The sequence below is a fragment of the Solea senegalensis genome, unplaced genomic scaffold (assembly GCF_019176455.1).
Source record: "Solea senegalensis isolate Sse05_10M unplaced genomic scaffold, IFAPA_SoseM_1 scf7180000013427, whole genome shotgun sequence".
In the NCBI taxonomy this organism is placed as follows: Eukaryota; Metazoa; Chordata; class Actinopteri; order Pleuronectiformes; family Soleidae; genus Solea; species Solea senegalensis.
Window position 1 is genome coordinate 22,502 of NW_025320820.1, and position 18,456 is coordinate 40,957.

The window sequence follows — 18,456 nt, forward strand, 5'->3', positions numbered from 1 at the left end:
AAACTGCCTGTTGGCTTTAACATTGCTAAGTTGATTTCATTAATGGAACAGAGGTGTATAAATCCACCTTAACGCAAGTGCACAAACGCGCAAGGACTTTTTGTTCCATTTCGAAGCTGGAAAGCTTAAAAAAAACACACTCATCTTGTCATCTGGCCGAGTAATCACTGTATCACTGGCGTTGTTCCGCAATTACATCAGACCTACTGAACACCTTACGTACTCCCCTTTCTCAGAAATATGTGGCTGAGAAACTAATGATTGTTTCATACACCCGTGGCATGCTGTCAGGGCAGGCAAGGCAGGCACTGCACAACCAATTATAGCTAAAAACAGACATCAGCTTGAGCAAAGTGGGGTCTGGGGACCCCTGGGGGTCTGCAATCCAAAGCTCTGGGGCAATAACAAGTCCTACATTATACTATTATGCTTCAGTAGGCAGGAGACAATATTCAGACTTCTGGATGCTTTCAAGACTGGAGTGAGAGCTGGGATGGAGGAAAATGTTGTGGCCATTTGTGCAGATGGTGAAGGGCAATATGTGCACTGTATGCTGCACCAGGAGGTGCTCACTTTCAAAGCCATGGACCAAGATCTTCACTCTATTTTGAAGACAGCTCTGAGATTAAAGCTGGACATGACACATTGCTGTATTACTCTGAGGTGTCATGTCTCGCGGCAGCCCATAGTTTCTCTCTCTGTCCCTGTGATGGACAGGCGATCTGTCCAGGGTGTACCCCGCCTATCACCCTATGTCAGCTGAGATTGGCGGATAAAGCGGTAAACAAAATGGATGGATGGTTGGAAATTAACTATGACTAATTTGTGTGTGTGCAAAAGTTCATTCTAGGTCATTCTAATTCACTTGTAGTAAAGTTTCGAGTTCAACTCCTAATAAAATTAGGGTTGACCCTCAGATTCTCGCTTGCTTGTCCAGCTTCGGTAACCATGTGGGCTCTCACCTTGGGGGGCATGGCTCAGGGTTACAGATGCGGATCATTACCGGTGGCCTGCTGGATGAATCACAAAAAGAGTCGTCCACCTCGTCACCTTTCTTCCTATTAACACACTTGACAACTGCTGTCTGTTTCCCTGGACACAGGACATAGACAAGATCCAGTTGGACATAACGCTTATGCTTATGGCCAAACTTCAACTCCCAACTTTCATTTGAGAAAACCTTACCACCAGCACATGTGACTGAGCAAGCAGTGAAGCCCCTGTAGTCCCAACTGTACGGTTCCTCCGTTTGGGTGTAAGAAATGCCCGGAGCTTGGCTACATGGCACCTGGTGGCAGGGCCTCTCCAGTTGTGGTCTGTCCTTGCCACACTCCTCCTCTGGAAGATCCACCTCCGTCTTGGTGAATGAGAGCATGACGCGACACTTCACCTCCCGAGTCTGCTTACCTACTCCACAGGTGGTGCTACAGGGTGACCAGGACCCAGGTACGAATCTGAAGACAGTGGTAGAGGACATGTACAGAGGTTACAACGTCAAGCAGTGTATGATGAGAAGTCCACAACACAATGATTACCTGTTTAACTCACAGTGATGCAGCTGTGTGAAAAAGGTTTTCCTGTTTTCCATTTTCTTTTTTATGTTGGAGTGTATTTATTGGAGCCAAAAGAGAGACATTAAAAGACAGGATAACACATGAGACCTCATTCACTAATATGTTCTTAATGTTCTTACTCTCTCCTCGCCAGATTCATGACACATGCACCAGCGAATTTGATCCAATTCACGGCTTATTTCCATACCGCACGTTTGTGAAATGCTTGTCCACTTTCTACAATCAGCATACGGCCACACCTCTATTTCTCTGTATGAGATCATCTGTTTGGTATATTTCTATTTATTTATTTATTTATTTATTTATTTATTTAACCTTTACTTAACCAGGTGGAACCAATTGAGATTGGAATCTGTTTTCCAAGGGTGACCTGGCCAAGAGGTCAGCAGCACACGCCATGGTAAATAACAGAGATTTAGGAGACAATAATGAAACACAATAATGTAACTAGGGTTGCAAAGGGGTGGAAAATTCCACAATTCCAAATTCCCAGAGACGTTCCATGGAAACCTTAGGTTGGGAATTGAATGGGAATGGGGGCAGTCTTCGGAGGAAGATACCACAGTGCCTTGCAGAACAAAGACTGAGCTTTGTGCTCTATGACTAATGAAGCACTAGAGGCCTCTTGCAGCTTGAAATAAACATGAGCCAGGGCGAGTGACGTTGATGGCATTACAGCACTGTGCTTTTCCAAACCCTCTCAGAGAACAACTTTGAAGAGCTCGTGGCATTTTCTTTTAGACTGGGAGTCACCTGAAATTCCTTTTGCAGTCCTACTTTCATTTCAATTTTTCCTCATGCTTCACTCATCTACCATGTTTTTCGTCCCTTGTATTATCACTTCATTAATCCTTTATTCTCCACCCTTCAGCACCCCAATATGTCGAAGACCTTGTGACCTACCTTCCATGTTCTTTGAAGGTTTGTAGGCATCATTCTTAACAATCATCTTGATGAGATTCATGCACTGAACAATGAAGCGTTCAAAGGTCACTCCCTCCCCTGCAGGTGTGAACACATAGCTGACGGCAAATTCCAGGGAGCACTGGATTAGGGGTAGGAATGCACATGGATGATACTCCAAAAAGTCCAACAACTACATAGAAGGAAGGAATGACAGAAAAGAAAAGCAGAAGAACAAAATTAGTCTGTTGTTTCTTTACAAAGATATATACAACCTGTTGATTAATAATGAAAAACATGTTTGTGGTGCATTATTACATACAAACATTTCACTCACAACTTTTGTGTACAGTATGATAGTTTTCTCCAGTTTTTCTCTGCAAGTACTATCCGGACCAACTTGTCGGCCTAGAACAGAAAAAGAAAACACACACCATTTTAATTAGAAGCAGGATGCTAATAACAAAACATCATCAGGCATCATGATTTGGCAAAGACAGTCCAAAATATAAATAATTCGGTTTGTAAATTAGGGCTGGACAATATATCAAACATGTATTATCACTACAATATCATAATGTGCAATATACAGTACATACTACAAAAGACATGTATATATACAAAAAGACAGCTTCGACTGTATACTGATAAATGTGGATTGGACACCAGCATATCAGCATCACTATAAGAAAACATCCCAGACATAATTACAAAATGTAATAAAACTATAGGGGGATAAAAATCACTGTATTTAGCAATGAAGAGTCATTAAACTTTATTGGAGGAGTTAAGTGTTTATTCGATCCCCAACGTTTTTCCATTAGGCTTGTGTCCAGAGAAGCATGATCATAGTTAAAAAAGGAACAAGCTTTTATAGATCTCAGCTTGCTTTGGCAAAAAAGTGTAACGCATTGTTATGGAAAAACATTTACAAACCAAGTGTGACGCAGTGGACAAAACAGATGTTATCTGGCATTCCATTACAAAGGTTAGACATACATTCTAAGGGTTAAACAGCAAGTTTTCGATTCACTAGATAACCAGGGGATTGAATAACTCTGGGATTAATACGGTTCCTAAGTAGGAGAAATTTATTTTCAAAAATATGGGTATTTTTTACTTATTTATTTATATTTATAAATAATATATTATATTTTCCCTTATTTTTCCGTGTTCATACAGCAATTATTTCAACACATTAATATAAAAAGAGGTGTAAAAAGCCATTTCTTTTTTTATATTGTGAAAGTGTCACTTGAATAAATGGATGATTAAACAGTATGTCTATTGTGAGTGTGTGTGAATAATTTGAATAGTCTCTTGAACCTACAAGTGTAACCTGACTAAAACAGAAAATTAGTATAAGCCACGGAGCCATGGTTTGATTATTTGTAATAAAAAGGTGCATTCATTTTTGATGATCAGACCTCAAAAGAGTCACAAATTATTCATCGGAAGCATATGATGTATGACGGGGAGCATTCGATGAAAAAATTGCTTTGACTGATGCCTGAGCTCATCTTTGCTAAACAGGAAGGAGAAAATCTTCAAAAATGTGTGTTTAATTGGAACTCTTGCATCATGAATTTATTTACTGCAGGAAACTTTTTCTCCTTCAAGGCCAAATGTCCATTATATCCTACTTCCTTGGGACAGTCACATGGGCCCATTACAATTTTTGCAATATATAATAAAGTGGGGTAATAAAAGCTTTTCAAAAATGACTATGACACTCTCTAATGTAAATGTTGGCTCCATAAAAATACACATTTTTAAAACCGCAAAGACAATTAGTCACTTGAGAAAGGCCAAAGTTTCCAATTATACACAAATTTATCTCAGCAACTCTTGGAGTATGTAAGCAATAAAAAAAATTGTTTTTGTCTTGCTACTAACATATTGTACAGATATGTTTTTTTACTTTTGCATGACGGTGATGTAAAGCAAACTGACGGCGCAGATTTGAAACACACAAATAAAATTCATAGGCAGAGATACATAAGGAAAACCGAACAATAGAAAGTGAAAATCTAGCACAGATACAAGAGGGGTCTTATTTCTTACACATTAAGCAGAGCAAAAAAGCTGTCAACAATGTAGTGACTTGCAGAAATAGACATGTGACCTTGGATGGAGGATAAACATCTAGCAGTGGGAGCCAGACATCAGAACAGGACACAAGGACTGTCCCAAAAACACCAGTTTATAAAGCTGACCTTATCAGACTGTGCAGAGCTGATATTTCTCTGCAGACCGACAGTGACCTGCCTCTCTGTTTCCCCTATCTGTCCGGTCCAAATACCAACAGGACCCTGACACTGTCGCCGATGCCATCAGCAGAATAAATATTGGAAGTGATAGCTGCTGCTGATATCTCAAATGATTTTTTTTGCTAACATCTGCCACTATGACAGCTCATGGAGCGGTGTCTGAGATTTATCTCACTCACTGAGCATTATTATGACAAACCTATATGGAAAAGGAAAAAGGATCATTGATCGCGAGATCACACAGTGACGGTGGGCCAACGTAGCATAGACCAGAAGGTCTGCATCCAGAGAGAGACACTACAGAGCTGTGGTATTTTAACTGGCCCAACTGTTCAAACCTTTATGCCACCAGAGGAAATGCAGACCAAGACACCACTCAGCCAATCATGTCAGTGAACTAACTGAACACTTTGTCCAGTCAGTGAGCAATAGACACACTCCAGAGACAAACAGGGGAAGGAAGAATTAACCGATTATGAAAGAAAAATAAGAAACTTGGTCACAAGGTGTAATCTGACATGCGAAATTTCATCAAAATAAGAGTTTTTACGTAATTTAACTGATCTAATTTACAAAATGACTTTGCATTTTTATTTTATTGCATACCATAGCCATTTGTATTTAACGGTGAGCTCACAAGCTACTCAAGTAGGCTCCACTCCAAATTATCTGTAAGAGGCCTGGCCATTCAGGATGGTTACCAAAAAGGGTAATCAAAATATTTTTGTCAAATTGCAGTCTACTTGTCAAGCCTTTATTTCCTCAAGTTAACAACTAACACATCCCTCCAGTTAGCTCTGTGTGTAAATACAGAAGAAGATTGCATCCGAAATTAAAAGGACAGTATACAGCTCATAAAAAGATTAATAAAACATCTTAAGTGGTTTTAAAATTCCTGTTAAAGGAAGATGTTAGGAATGCCATTATGAGATCTGGAATTTGCATATCATGGAGGATCTTAAGACTTTTAAATAGCAACCTTCAGCATGCATCGAGCTCCTGTAACTGAGACTGTTTACTAAAGCCTTGGATCAGAGATTGAAGAAAGAGAAAGAGACAAGTACTCACAGCATTCCAAGAATTGTTTTAGCCTTTCAAACACTGCATTCAGGAAACCCTGAAAACAAAAAGGGTGAGACAAAGTTTAATCACTGTGACATTATAGCAGTTGAATCCCTGGTGATTGCTTCATCAGTATTATCCAAAAGCAGAGGAGATAGGTTCAGTGTGATGTGTATGGGTGCATCAGTAGGAGGCACACGTACATGTTTGTCATTGTATTCAGGGGTATAAAAATGCCAGTTATACATTATGAAATTGAGTCCGTTTTCTGTATCATTGTGTAGCTGTGGCTTAGCATAGGAAATTAAATGATAAACAAAGACAATCTGTTGAGACAGCTCAGCCAACATCTACAGCGTGAAAACAGTGAGTGGAGAATGAGCGGGTCACTAAGGACAAGAAACTGGGTGGGAGGCTGAGTGACAAGGTTTGCGGCAGATATTTCTAAAGATGATTGTAGGACATTTACAGAAAGAGGAGGCAAGGTGAGTAGCATAAAATAGAAGGAAAATACCTGCATAGAACATGCAGGAAATTAGAAATGACACGTTTTCTTTCAGCTGAATCAGTTAATAATGCAACAGGTTTGACCGCAAAAGAGGGAGTGAGGCTCATAGCAGTGACAATACACAAGGCTATGTTTTAAAAAGTAAATGAATGCAAGTAATATGAATTGAGATGTTACTTAAATGATGAAAACTGGTGAGCATGTTTGTTGGATCGGAAAAGGGATCCAAGAAAAGAGCAGTGGGTGGCATTTTAGGAATGCACCATTTCTTTGGCACGATATCCGTATTATCCATGATATCCGGCCTGTTTTGGCTTTAAAATGAATTATCGGATTACCGCCGAACACGCCAAGATCCCGGCTATGACTAATGACTAAACAGTAGGCTGAACAGGCTGCTACCTCCTTGACATCTATGCTTGTGCCCTCTCCAACTATTATTTTTCTACTATATCCACTACAGAAGAGACTAAAACACTATGCATTTGGATACAGAGGAAAAAAAGTCCAATCCCACAAGAACGGAAAGATGGATCTGGGAGGAACTAAATTAATACTCCTTGACCACATATAAACTGACTTTGCAAGCTGTAAATTAATTAATTAATTTGTGAATAAACTGTGATCAGTGAAATTATTATCTCAAATTAACAAGTCTCTGTAGTCGATCATGACATATCATGGTAATTTCATGACTCATTACAATAAATGCCTTGCCAGCCGCTTCTATAAACTGTGGCAATGTAGCAAATGGATAATTTTGTTATCAGACATCACTATTTTCCCTGTTTTAGTTAGCTCACCTGTTCTCTTTACAAAAATGAACTCTCTTTCACTCTCATCACCATCATAAAACCTGACTGTCAGACACACAAATTTAACTGAAAATCTGTCCATTTCGGCAAACAGAAAAATAACATATCTTGAGGCTGTGAGACTCCACTGTGCAAAGATGTAAAAGAGACAACAGGAATAAAAACAAAACAAATGAAGTAAGCTATAAAGTCACTCGGAGATCAGCGAGCAACTGGATGCTGTTGCATGACGACATGAGGTCACCGATTTGTTTCTGTACAAGAAACAAGGACACAAAACTGTCATAATCTTAGTCTTGTTGAAAAGATTTTACTCCCTGCTGTGAAATAAATACACACACAAAAACATATTTTCATTTTAAAATATTAGGAACAATGGCCTGAGTGTTGTGAAAGGCTATGGTTTCACACTGAGCATATTTTTTGTCTCAACTCAGCATTAACTGAATAATAACAAGCATGAAAAATGGTATCAATCAGCAAAGGCTGCAAGTAGTGAGCCCGAGATATTAACAGCTTTTACATCTTAACATGAAATATTAACTCTAAACCACCACATCTACTCACTGAGCTGGAATAACAAGCCGCAGCTCAAAGCAAATTACATTTTAATGTGAATGTCTTAACCATCAAGCCCTCAGCCTGCAAGCAAAAAGTTGTCTCATTAGTGGAATATTAGAGTATTGATTTCTTTCTGCCATAAAGTGTCTCTGTCATCTCTGTTCTACGAGACAAGGAAAAGAAAAGTAATAAGAACAAACACTGTGGGAGAAGAACAAAGACAGACGTAGGTAACACAGAAGCAACTTACTAATTAATACTAATTAATACTGTACTGACGTTGAACAATTACATTTTTGACAAATCACGTTTATTTTCATTCAACAACTCTTGTTTTATTTGAGCTTAATTCAGTCTTGTCAACACTGAAAAAAACAACTCAACTTATACCAAGCACTATTGCTTCAGTGACTTAAATCTAGTTAAAACAAGAAAAATAAATCCTGATCAGTTTTGCAGTGATGTGGGGAAAAAAGCAAGCAGGTCCCATTTTTAAGCTTAAACCATGTGTTTAATATTTGATATGCGATTAGTAAAACAGTTTCCTTGACCATTGGTTAGGGCTGGGAACAAGATTTAACTTTTGCATCGAATATAAAAAATGTATTTCTTGTGAAATAGATTGTATCTCATGGATTTATTGTTCACAGAACTAAGATCTTGAGGTTTTACAGTTTCAATGACGGTTATAGATAAAATAAAATGACCATTATTGTGAATAGAGTGAATACGATCAATCATTCTAGTTTGATTATCTCTAGGACACGGGAAGAAGAATGGGATTGTGAGCTTCAGCTCAGTTCCTGATTAAGTGACTTTTTTTTTTCAAGTTGCACACAAATGTTTTTCCAAAAAGTATAACACTGCTGCAACACTGGCAACAGCAGGTAAATGTCTTTATCTGCCGTATGTGTCACAAACCCAATACATCCTGTACTCTTTTCAAATTTAAAAAGCAATGAAGTGTTTCTGTTCCCAGTTTTCATTCTTTTTTCCCCCACCAAAACGTTTACAAGGACAAGCACCGCAATTAAAAGGCAATTAGACGTCCCTGACCTTCAATGGAAATATGAATTTCTTTAGAATTAAGAGGTGGCGAAAATATGCTGGCTAATATTTTGGCTACACAAAAAATCTAGTCTTGTCATATTTAAATATGTTATTGCAGAAATATTACATATTAACTATAACTACCTGTGTTTAATACTTGAGGAAACACAAGGAGTCAAGCACTCTCCCGGTGGCTAAGTTGATACTAAATGTGTTGGAGCTCTCCGAATGCATTTCCCTCTTCCACTGCAGGGTTACGAGGGTGACAACACAGTGTGTGCACTATAAGACATACTGTTAACACAAGACACTGTAAGTGCAAGGGTGCAACCTATTTTCAATACCCAACACAAGCACACAGGTTTCTATTGCTGAAATGTTTCCTCATGGCTCAGACACACATTTAGGATTTTATTTTAATCTGAAAAAAGTCTCACTTGATTAAACAGTTTCATGGATTTGAAAATCTTACACAGAAGACTCTTTGAACCAACACAAGGCGTAGGGCCCTTTCAATCATCAACAAAGTACAAGCAATCCTTTTGTAGCCGGAGGCGAAATAACTCACCATCACTTCCATATTTTCTTGTGGCTCTTGAAATCCATGGACAGTCAACTTACGAAGCACTGAAAAGGAAAGACAGGAAAAAATGTTGATGTTTGGGTGATATGGACTGTTTTTTTTCTCTTTACATCTCTTTGCAGTGTCCTTGACATTTAAAAAAAAAAACAGTTAAGAATATTACAAAAAGGTAGGGGTTGTTAAATTGGATTAACAATGGATTATAATGATTTATTATTACTTTGAAATACAAATTAATTCATAGTTATATTGAGTGAGAGATAAGATAATATTTTCTTTTATCAATTCCATAGCAGACCTCAATTCTGAACAATAATAACATATGATCCAACCATATAATAGTGTTATCGGTTATTCAGGGCCATAACGTAAAAATTACTTTGTAGATCACTGCACCTTGATTTAGCATGAGATTGCAGTTGTGATGTGTGTGTGTGTTGCCTGTATGGCCATGTGTGTGTTTGCGTGTCTGCATGTTACTACCTTTAAGAGAGAGCAGTGTCCTCTCTAGTGAGCCAAGTGCTGCAGCCTCATCTCTGGCATAGATCTGCTGGAGGAAGCAGTCGGTGTGATGACTCCACAGGGAGCAGGCAAAGCTGTAGATGCCAGACGCCAGCTGCCAACATACACCAAGAGTAGAGTCAATCACAAACGAATAAAACTACCTTGGATCACAGTTCGCATTCAGCAAAAGCCACACAAGTTCATTTTGGTGAAAGCCTTAATCACAGATGTTTAGGCACACCAAGTGTAAACGCAAATGTCACCTCTGCAAGTTACATAGATGACTGAGAGAATACTGTGCCCATAATACACTCATAGTAAAAAACACAGAGTGACCTCTGAATTATGGGTCTAATATAGCCCTGAATGAACATAATATTACAGTCACTGCCATATAATTATTTACACCCAAAAAATTCTTTTTTTAGGCATTCTCCTGCAGAGAGGAAAACAAGATCATTAAAGGAGGCAGACAAAAGTACGCTCAGTTCCATCAGCCATGTCACATATACTCTGGTCCAGTAGCTCAGAGAATATAATAAACCTGAAAAGAAACAGTAATGAGCTTTGTTCATAAAAGGATACAAACAGAAAATGTGACTACACATCTCAAACACAGTTGCTCAATCTTAATGCAACTACACTCCGAGATAGTCTTCATTTAGTCTGAAAAGTTTCAGAATTGCAAGAAAAGTCATCAACACAAAATGCAGTGGGTAAGACTGATGTGTCAGGTAGGAACCAGTGGTTACATTGGTGACATATGACTGCGAAAAGAGAAATCCCTGCTTTGACAGCACAGCACACTTTGATAGATTCTTTATAGAAAACTGCAGAGCTGGCAAGATTCTTCTTTGGAAAGATTTCTCTGGGGATCGCCACTTACCATACCTCAGATCCCAAACTATCCAGCATATGAAACATAAAAGTGATGAATCACAGTAAATTCTTATATTGGCTTTTGCCTTTTCTCAATATTGACCATACTGAACATATGAATTAGTATATAAAACAAAATGGACTTCAATGCATTTCATAACTGTCACTTGCAGAATAAAATTACAGTCATCATCCAACCACAGAGTGTAATTATAGCTCAACCAACACAAGCTGCTTTAAATAACCTCTACAACAACTTTTGTCCTGTTATTGAAAACATGTTTATAACAGCTTGTGTTGGACTAACTCACTGGTCCAACTTTGCCCTGGAGCAAATTAATCTACAAGTCTGAAGAAGACTGATGAGGACAATAAGGTCATATTCACACCTAATAGTGCGTTAGACTCGGTACGATTGGGAACTCAATTGGGGGTTGCAACATTCAGTCCGAGTTGGCCTTCACACTGCACTTTAGTGAAACAAAACAAACCTCTTGAATAACATATTCCCCTCCTCGCCTGAGGCAGCGCTGCATCAAGAATTACTGAAGGAGAAGACAAGACAACAATCAACAAGGAAACTCACTCATCTGTTAATGCAGGAAAACTTCTGTTTCCTCCACATAAGAGCAAAACACGGAGCTGCATCAGATCATTATGTTATATGTGTGAACATACGACAGATATACCCTGAACCAATGGAATATACATTTCTCCCGACTATCGTTCTACACACACATATGTTCTGGTTGTGTTGATATTAGCATTACTTTGAGGGAGCTATGAAAAAACAACCAATATTTTGACAAGGCAACCAATTACGCCTTCTTTTGGTATCATACACAAATCAGCTCACTTTTTTTAAACCACTGTAAAAGGACAACATCACGAAAGGTAGAGCTTTTCAATGGCTGGCCCAGACTGCAATTCATTTTACAACCCAGAAGGCACAACCACACGGCACTGAAATGGATTATGAAACATAATAAGAGCTTTAAAAAAAAAAAAGTACCCTTCACTTCAAACACTGTAGTCCACTGACAATAGATTACATCACCATCAAATAGCTTCATTGCAGTGGTCTGACAGCTTGGACTGAAAACTAGGACTGGGTATCGAATTTCAATCCCGTTGCATTGAACTTTCTCTGTATTACCTTATACCGAAAGATGATGCCGTTTTACACCAAATTTCCATACCTAAAAAGTTAATCTCATCAGCATGCTGTTTTGACCGGGATCTAACAGTGCTCATGACTGGCTGTCTCGACATGTGCAGGAAGTTAAAAATAGAAATAGTGCTTATTCCCCAAAGGAGAATATAGAGAATTGAGTGTGTCTGTGTTGTGTTTTGAGAGGTTGGCACTTGTTTAATGAATGGGGTTATGTCGAGAAGATCTAAAGTCCATGGGATAAATATAAGAATAAAAGGTAAATCTGCGCTGGACTTCAAGAATGCAACCAGGCAGACAGAGCCTCCTTCAACGTTGCCACCAGAGTCTTTCACAACATAAATTTACAGAAAATATAAAAATGAAAAAGGATGGGAAAACAAGACCATCTGTGCTACAGGGCAGTTATTAATTTTATTGTTTACTTGCTTTTTGGAAAAATAATACTATGACTTTAAATTAAATATTTCAAAAGACAACTCAAATTAATTTTCAGTACATGCATATATTTTTCAGAGTGGAACCGAAATGGGATTCCGTTGCGTGCATGTCTGTCGCCATTTTATCATTATACTTATTTTTTATTTATTTGAGAACCTTCACATTCACCTTTAACTTTTGTTAGAAGTAAGTACAGCAATATTGAGAATTGTTTTTGTAATAATTGTTACCTATTTTTCAAACTATTTCCTTCAGCTCAAATTCCTTCACATGTACACATATATCATAAATATAAAACAAAAACAGGACTGCAATTAATTATTGTTTAGGATTTCTGTTAGATCTATGAAGAACTACTTACATGCACACTTGGCAGTGAACCTGTCCAATTTGTAGAGTTCTAACTTCCTCCCTTTCTTTTCTTAAATTACATTTCTAAAAGTTGAGGGACATAGATCACTTAAATGTCCCAATCTCATCCTGATCTCTTTGAACACAACCCCACATTTATCTTTACATTATCTCCATAACTTTCTTATACATGACCTGTCACCAGCAGCCTTTTCAATCACTTCTTCCCCTACACATGCACACCTCAAATATGTATTACTCCCTCCTTCCATTTTTATTTCATGCTCTATTTAGGCACTGCCTTAGGCGAAGTTTAGGATGTCACAACTGAAGTGGACCAGTAAAGAATATCATGTGTTATTTACAGTGCCTCATCAACATACATGATGCAGTCAGTGTGCTCAAACACATAAACAAGGACCAGAGAAGTGCAAACACTCCATGGAGGACAATTTCAGTACTTGCACTGCAAACCTCATGTCAGAAATAAATAGACTGAAACAAAACAACACCAACTGGGAAGGTCAACAGGTGAGTTTAGAAGGCATGTATTTCTGTGAAAAAACAGCATTGGTTATGTCCGGGGAAACAAGGAAGTACAACCCACTATATAATTACAGTCTTCCTTGCTTAATAGTTTAAAAGTCTCACCTAGGTAATGAAAACAATGAAGGTTGTGTAGGGTCATAATTGGCTTCCCCCGCTACTGTTCAGCCCAAGATCTAATAAGGTGTGCTGTTTGAGATGGTGACTGAGTCGTACCACAAGAGACAGTATTTACAGGTGCAGGGGTGAAATCAAATAACCCAAATTAAATCAGTGAGGACTCAAAGGATGTAGTATGCCATCAGAATTAACAGTGTTGCATTATTCTGATAGTGTCACCTCTTCAAAAAAAGATCCCAACCCAGCTCTCAAAGCCTGGGTTGGGATCAACAGATGGGGTTTTTGGTGTCCCTAATCAAATTTGTTGAATTTTCCCAAACTTTTAGTTAAAGGCGACATAGACCGGAAACTCCAATTAACGCTGCGTTTGTGTGTGTGTATCTGCATCATTACCTCATTTATGAAACCCTAAAGTTTCAGAACAACAGTTCAGCCACTGTTGAGAAAATAGGGTTTTATTGTTTTCCTGGGCTCTGCGAAGCGGATCGGCACTTCCTTAATTTGATGTCGTCATCAGAAATCCTCACCACTCCTCTCACCACTGTAGTGCCTCCTGGTGCGGGCACATCCGGTTGCGTAAATTCAACCGCAGAAGAAGAACTACTCTCGTTGTAGCTGCTGAGATGCAGAGCACCCACCGTGCCAGAGAGGGAGCTGTGTATCTGAGAGCTGGCCTATCTATTACGTACACTTCCAGGTACCTGGCCAATCACAGGACAGTGGGACAATGTGGCTGACAAGAGCGTCAGTGAGGAGATATTTTGATCGGCTCGTTTGCAGCGACTAGTAGGTTTATAACCATGAACACAAGTTAATATATGTAAGTAGACCTCCATAACTAACATATATGTGTGATACATGCATTCAATGTCGCCTTTAAGGTTATATGGGGTTGTTTTTATATAAATTGGCTCTTGTCAAGATCTATATTGGGCTTTGGGTCACAATAATTCGCCATCTTTAAAAAGTGGGCCCCATATAGAAGGTTTGGTCTATAGTGTGCACACGCAGTGTCCACAAAGCCAGCTATGTCATGAAAGGAGCGAGAGAGCGAATTGCACAGACCATTTAGCTTCAAAGTCATCAGTGCGTCATTTAAAAACCCACACTGTTTAATGGGGCTCAGTCTGCCTGTGTTCCTTGTTTTGCCGTAGGGCACACATTTTGGCACAGTGTGTGCCTCTGCATGATGTCCAACTATTTGGTCTCAGTTACTGCCACTGATGTCCACTGATCTGTCTCTGTCACTGTTTCTCCTGATTTGATAATTTTGTTATCCTAAAACTTCTCATTCTGACTCTCTCTGTTTAAGTCCAATGTTCTTTAAAACCTGCCTCTTCGAATGAAACATTAATTTACACAGTTTCTCTCACATACAACCTGCAACAAGGGCAAATCTATTCCCAAACACGTCAATCATGCTGGAGTAATGCATGAAAACAGCCACAAATGTATGCACAGAAAATATGGCTGCTATATTTCTTCCATAGCTAAACAGCATCTCCTAGAGGCAAATTATAAAATTAGAACACCTGCAACATCAAAGACTTGCTACTTACTACTACCTACTTCTCATCTACAAATATTTACAGGGTAAAAATTAAACACAAAAAGAACAATATTACAAGGAAAGAAAGAGGACACCAGAGAGCAAACTACAAAGTTGGTTATGTTTCTTTATATGTTGACCTACAAACACCTTGTGTTCAGGTCCACAAAGCTACTTCTCAAACACAAAAAAGCAAAGCAGGATACTGAATCACTAACAATGACAAAGACTAGTGAATAAAAAAATATTGAAAAATAGCCAAAACTGTCAACTTACATCCTGAAAAAGTCGCCTGTCTTGTGCCAGACGTTTCGATGCTAGTGTTTTGGTAACATGATAGAAGGTTAGCAGTGCTCTGTGCTGCTGCAGGCCATCTTGACCCTTCACAGACTCCAGCAGAATGGGGATAAGCTCTGGCCATTGCCTGGGGCAGTCCAGACGGGCCACCTTGGCTATGAGTACTGCAATCTGGGTGGCTATCTGTTTGGAAAAAAACAAAAGAAACAAGAAAGTCACATGGATAAAAAAATACCAGAGGCACAGAATAACCACAGCAGAAGGTAATGCCACAGGACACATTAGGTAGACAATATCACAAGTTCCAGGGTCACTTAACAGCATTTAAAAGTGTCTTAAAATAAGTCAGAAACAAATGATTTTCAAACAGGTTTGATTTTCATCCGGCTATACAATTGACAATCAGGAGTCTGGTTGTGAGGGGTTAATCAGTCCTCGTTACCACATGTATAGTACGCGATGCAGGATTTATCTGAAATTCAGTCTGATCCCAAAAAAGTTGCATGAGTGAAAAATCAGCTCAAAATCACAGTGCATGTCCAGCATGTCTTGTTAAAACGTAATTCATGTGCATTTGTATTTTTAGAGAATACCATTATTTCAATTTAGTAATTTCTTAAGTCAGATACTGCAACAGAGTAATTTATTTTTTACAAAGAAAGGTAAACCAGTTCATAAAATGAACTTGAATTATAAAACTTGGAAGTGTCCAAAACAACATGTACAGGACATTCTGGAGTTATGTTCTGACAAGCACCGGTTATTGACTGGAGGGACAAATGGTGTTTAAATGATATTTACTGCTTGCCATATGGACCCTATCAGTCGTGAGGTTGAAAGGCTTTCCCTCAGGGACATAGAAGCTGTAGAAGAAATGGATGGATGAATGGATGGCTACCATTCACGGCCACCTCACATGTTCCCTCAGTCAGATGCATTACACTCTGTATGATTCCTGAATTATTTGTTTGCGTCAGCATTTTCCTGAGATCTATAAAATAAATGGCTGATCAAGAAACTTGTTGACCCTTTAGTATAACCCCCCCATATCGGTGCCTTCAATGATCCTTTCCAACATTTTATTGTTACATTTATTTACTGTACCTTTATTGTTGTTTTTAATTTAACCATTTAATCTTTGGCAAAATATACAACATATCAACTGCTGACAAAATATACAACATATCAACTGCCCAATCACTAAAACCTATAAAATAAATTTAAATTCAGTGGCTCTGGCAATAACCAATCACAGCATTGGAAATACTTGCTCTTAACACCGACAATGTTATTTATCAGTAATGAGATTTAAATACAAAATATGCAAATGCTTATCTATTTGATGCACACAGAATCTACTTAGTTCAATGTGCATGAGTCACTGTGCTGGCATACTGTAAAATAGGATAGTGTGTGATGCTGCTATCACTATTTTAAATGTTCCCAGTGCACAATAAAAACAAAATTACATAAACACAGAACTGGTGTGACTGGGATTATTCCAAATTATATTCTGTATAATATAGCTCTCTTAGTGCCAACAGTATGTTCTAAGCCTAACTTACTTTGCTTAAGGAAAATGTATTTTCCTGCTGGGACTTTGTGCGCCGTTTTAACAAGCACTTCTCTGCAGCAATGGCACACTGTTTTCAGCAGGCAGCTGTAGTCTGAATTAGTGCGCAAAATTGTACTGTAAACGTCTGCAGTGATCGATCACAATAATCAGAATGCATTAACTCACTCATACTAATGGAGACACTCTGTACACGTTCCAGCTACAAAAGGAACGGACTGAGAAACTGAGGAGTGAGAGAGTTCCTGTTCTGGCTGTGAACCTCAGAGCAAGAGAGCATCTCCACCTTCAAACTCATCCCTCCCTGGTGTAAACACCATGCAATAATCAATCAAGAAACCAGAGTTTGTCATTTTTAACAAGAACGTTTTATCCTTTTAACGAGAACTGGCTCTGAGTTAAGAGGTCAATTGTCTGAACGGGACTGTGAAGTTTGGGAACCACTGATCTAGATAGATAGAAAGATGAATGTTGAAAGTGCTGCATCTACAGTAAAGGGTCATGACTGCTGATCTCCGATCAGTCCAACAAAAAGCCAACTGCAAAGGTGTCCTTGGGCAAGACACGTTAACCCCATGTTGCTCCTGATGGCTGTGCCAGCTGCATGTAAATGGTTATCAAAGATGTGCGATAGAAAACACACTGCGCTAGGAAACTGTAGAATAAAGCAGCTTTGAGGGGTCAGAAAAGCGCTATATATGCATAAATACAGACCATTTACCATATTCACTATAATGCATTAGTGTGACACTAATTTAACACTAATTTAAAGCTTTAAGTAGAATTAATGCTTGATATCATCTCTTATGTGATGAGAATGACACAGCAAAAAGTGAACCATGAATAATACAGAAACATGTTAACCATGAATAATGGAATATAACATAAGAAGCAAAAGGCTTTCAATCTATTAATTATCACATGAAAGGAATTCACTGAGTTTCTGCCATGTTACTACTCATAGTACATCAAATTCTTTCACCACTAACCTGATTGACAGGCTCGTTGAAATTTGTGATGAGACCTGCACGCAACGATGTCTTCTCTTCTTCTGATAAAGCACTGTGAAAAACACAACCAAAATACATTCTGGGTGATTCTGGGGAGGAAAATACAACAAATAAGCACACTTTTCAAACCATGCAGTGTCTACATGAGTGCATACTTTGGAGCAAAAACATAAGAGACAGAGGCATTCATATTTTTCAAAAAAGCCAACTATTTAACTCTGGACCTCTTTGCAGATGGCAAGAGTACAAACCACTAATCCACCCTGTCATATTTTAACAGAGTGCCAACTGCCTTGGCATTGTTGAATGCAGCTCTTATCCTAAGTGACTCATTACAATGTCATTTCATATTCTACACATGCAAACCGCAAACTTTAATACGGTGATGATATGAATATGATATCAATCTGCCATGTTGTTATGGGATCAATTAAATCCCTGCATAATCTCTACAGTACAGGATATGGCAGCAGCTTGATTTAACAAGTAAGCTTTGGATAAACCCTGTGGTCTACTCCATCTTGTGTGTTAAAATCAGCAATAGGAGTTTTAACAAAAAGGGTAAGTCCATGTGTTCATCAGGACAATCCCCCCAAAAAATCTAAATGTATACTGTCTGATGATTTTTATTATTATGGGCTTCACATAAATATGCGATGAAAAAAAATAAAAGATTAGAAATAAAACCC

General features: G+C 38.5%; 1 protein-coding gene across 1 annotated transcript in view; it reads right to left on the minus strand.

Moving 5' to 3' along the window:
- LOC122760325 (ADAMTS-like protein 3) overlaps positions 1 to 17,819 on the minus strand; it is a gene marked incomplete at its 5' end in the record, with an annotated part of 38,900 nt that extends 21,081 nt beyond the window's left edge. The window contains 10 exons of the mRNA XM_044015418.1: positions 963 to 1,092; positions 1,186 to 1,454; positions 1,549 to 1,558; positions 2,478 to 2,670; positions 2,815 to 2,885; positions 5,816 to 5,864; positions 9,312 to 9,370; positions 9,810 to 9,942; positions 15,164 to 15,367; positions 17,747 to 17,819. Of these exons, the coding sequence (XP_043871353.1) occupies positions 963 to 1,092; positions 1,186 to 1,454; positions 1,549 to 1,558; positions 2,478 to 2,670; positions 2,815 to 2,885; positions 5,816 to 5,864; positions 9,312 to 9,370; positions 9,810 to 9,942; positions 15,164 to 15,367; positions 17,747 to 17,819 (1,191 nt within the window). The remainder of the gene's footprint in view (positions 1 to 962; positions 1,093 to 1,185; positions 1,455 to 1,548; positions 1,559 to 2,477; positions 2,671 to 2,814; positions 2,886 to 5,815; positions 5,865 to 9,311; positions 9,371 to 9,809; positions 9,943 to 15,163; positions 15,368 to 17,746) is intronic.
- Between the last annotated feature and the right edge of the window lie 637 nt (positions 17,820 to 18,456).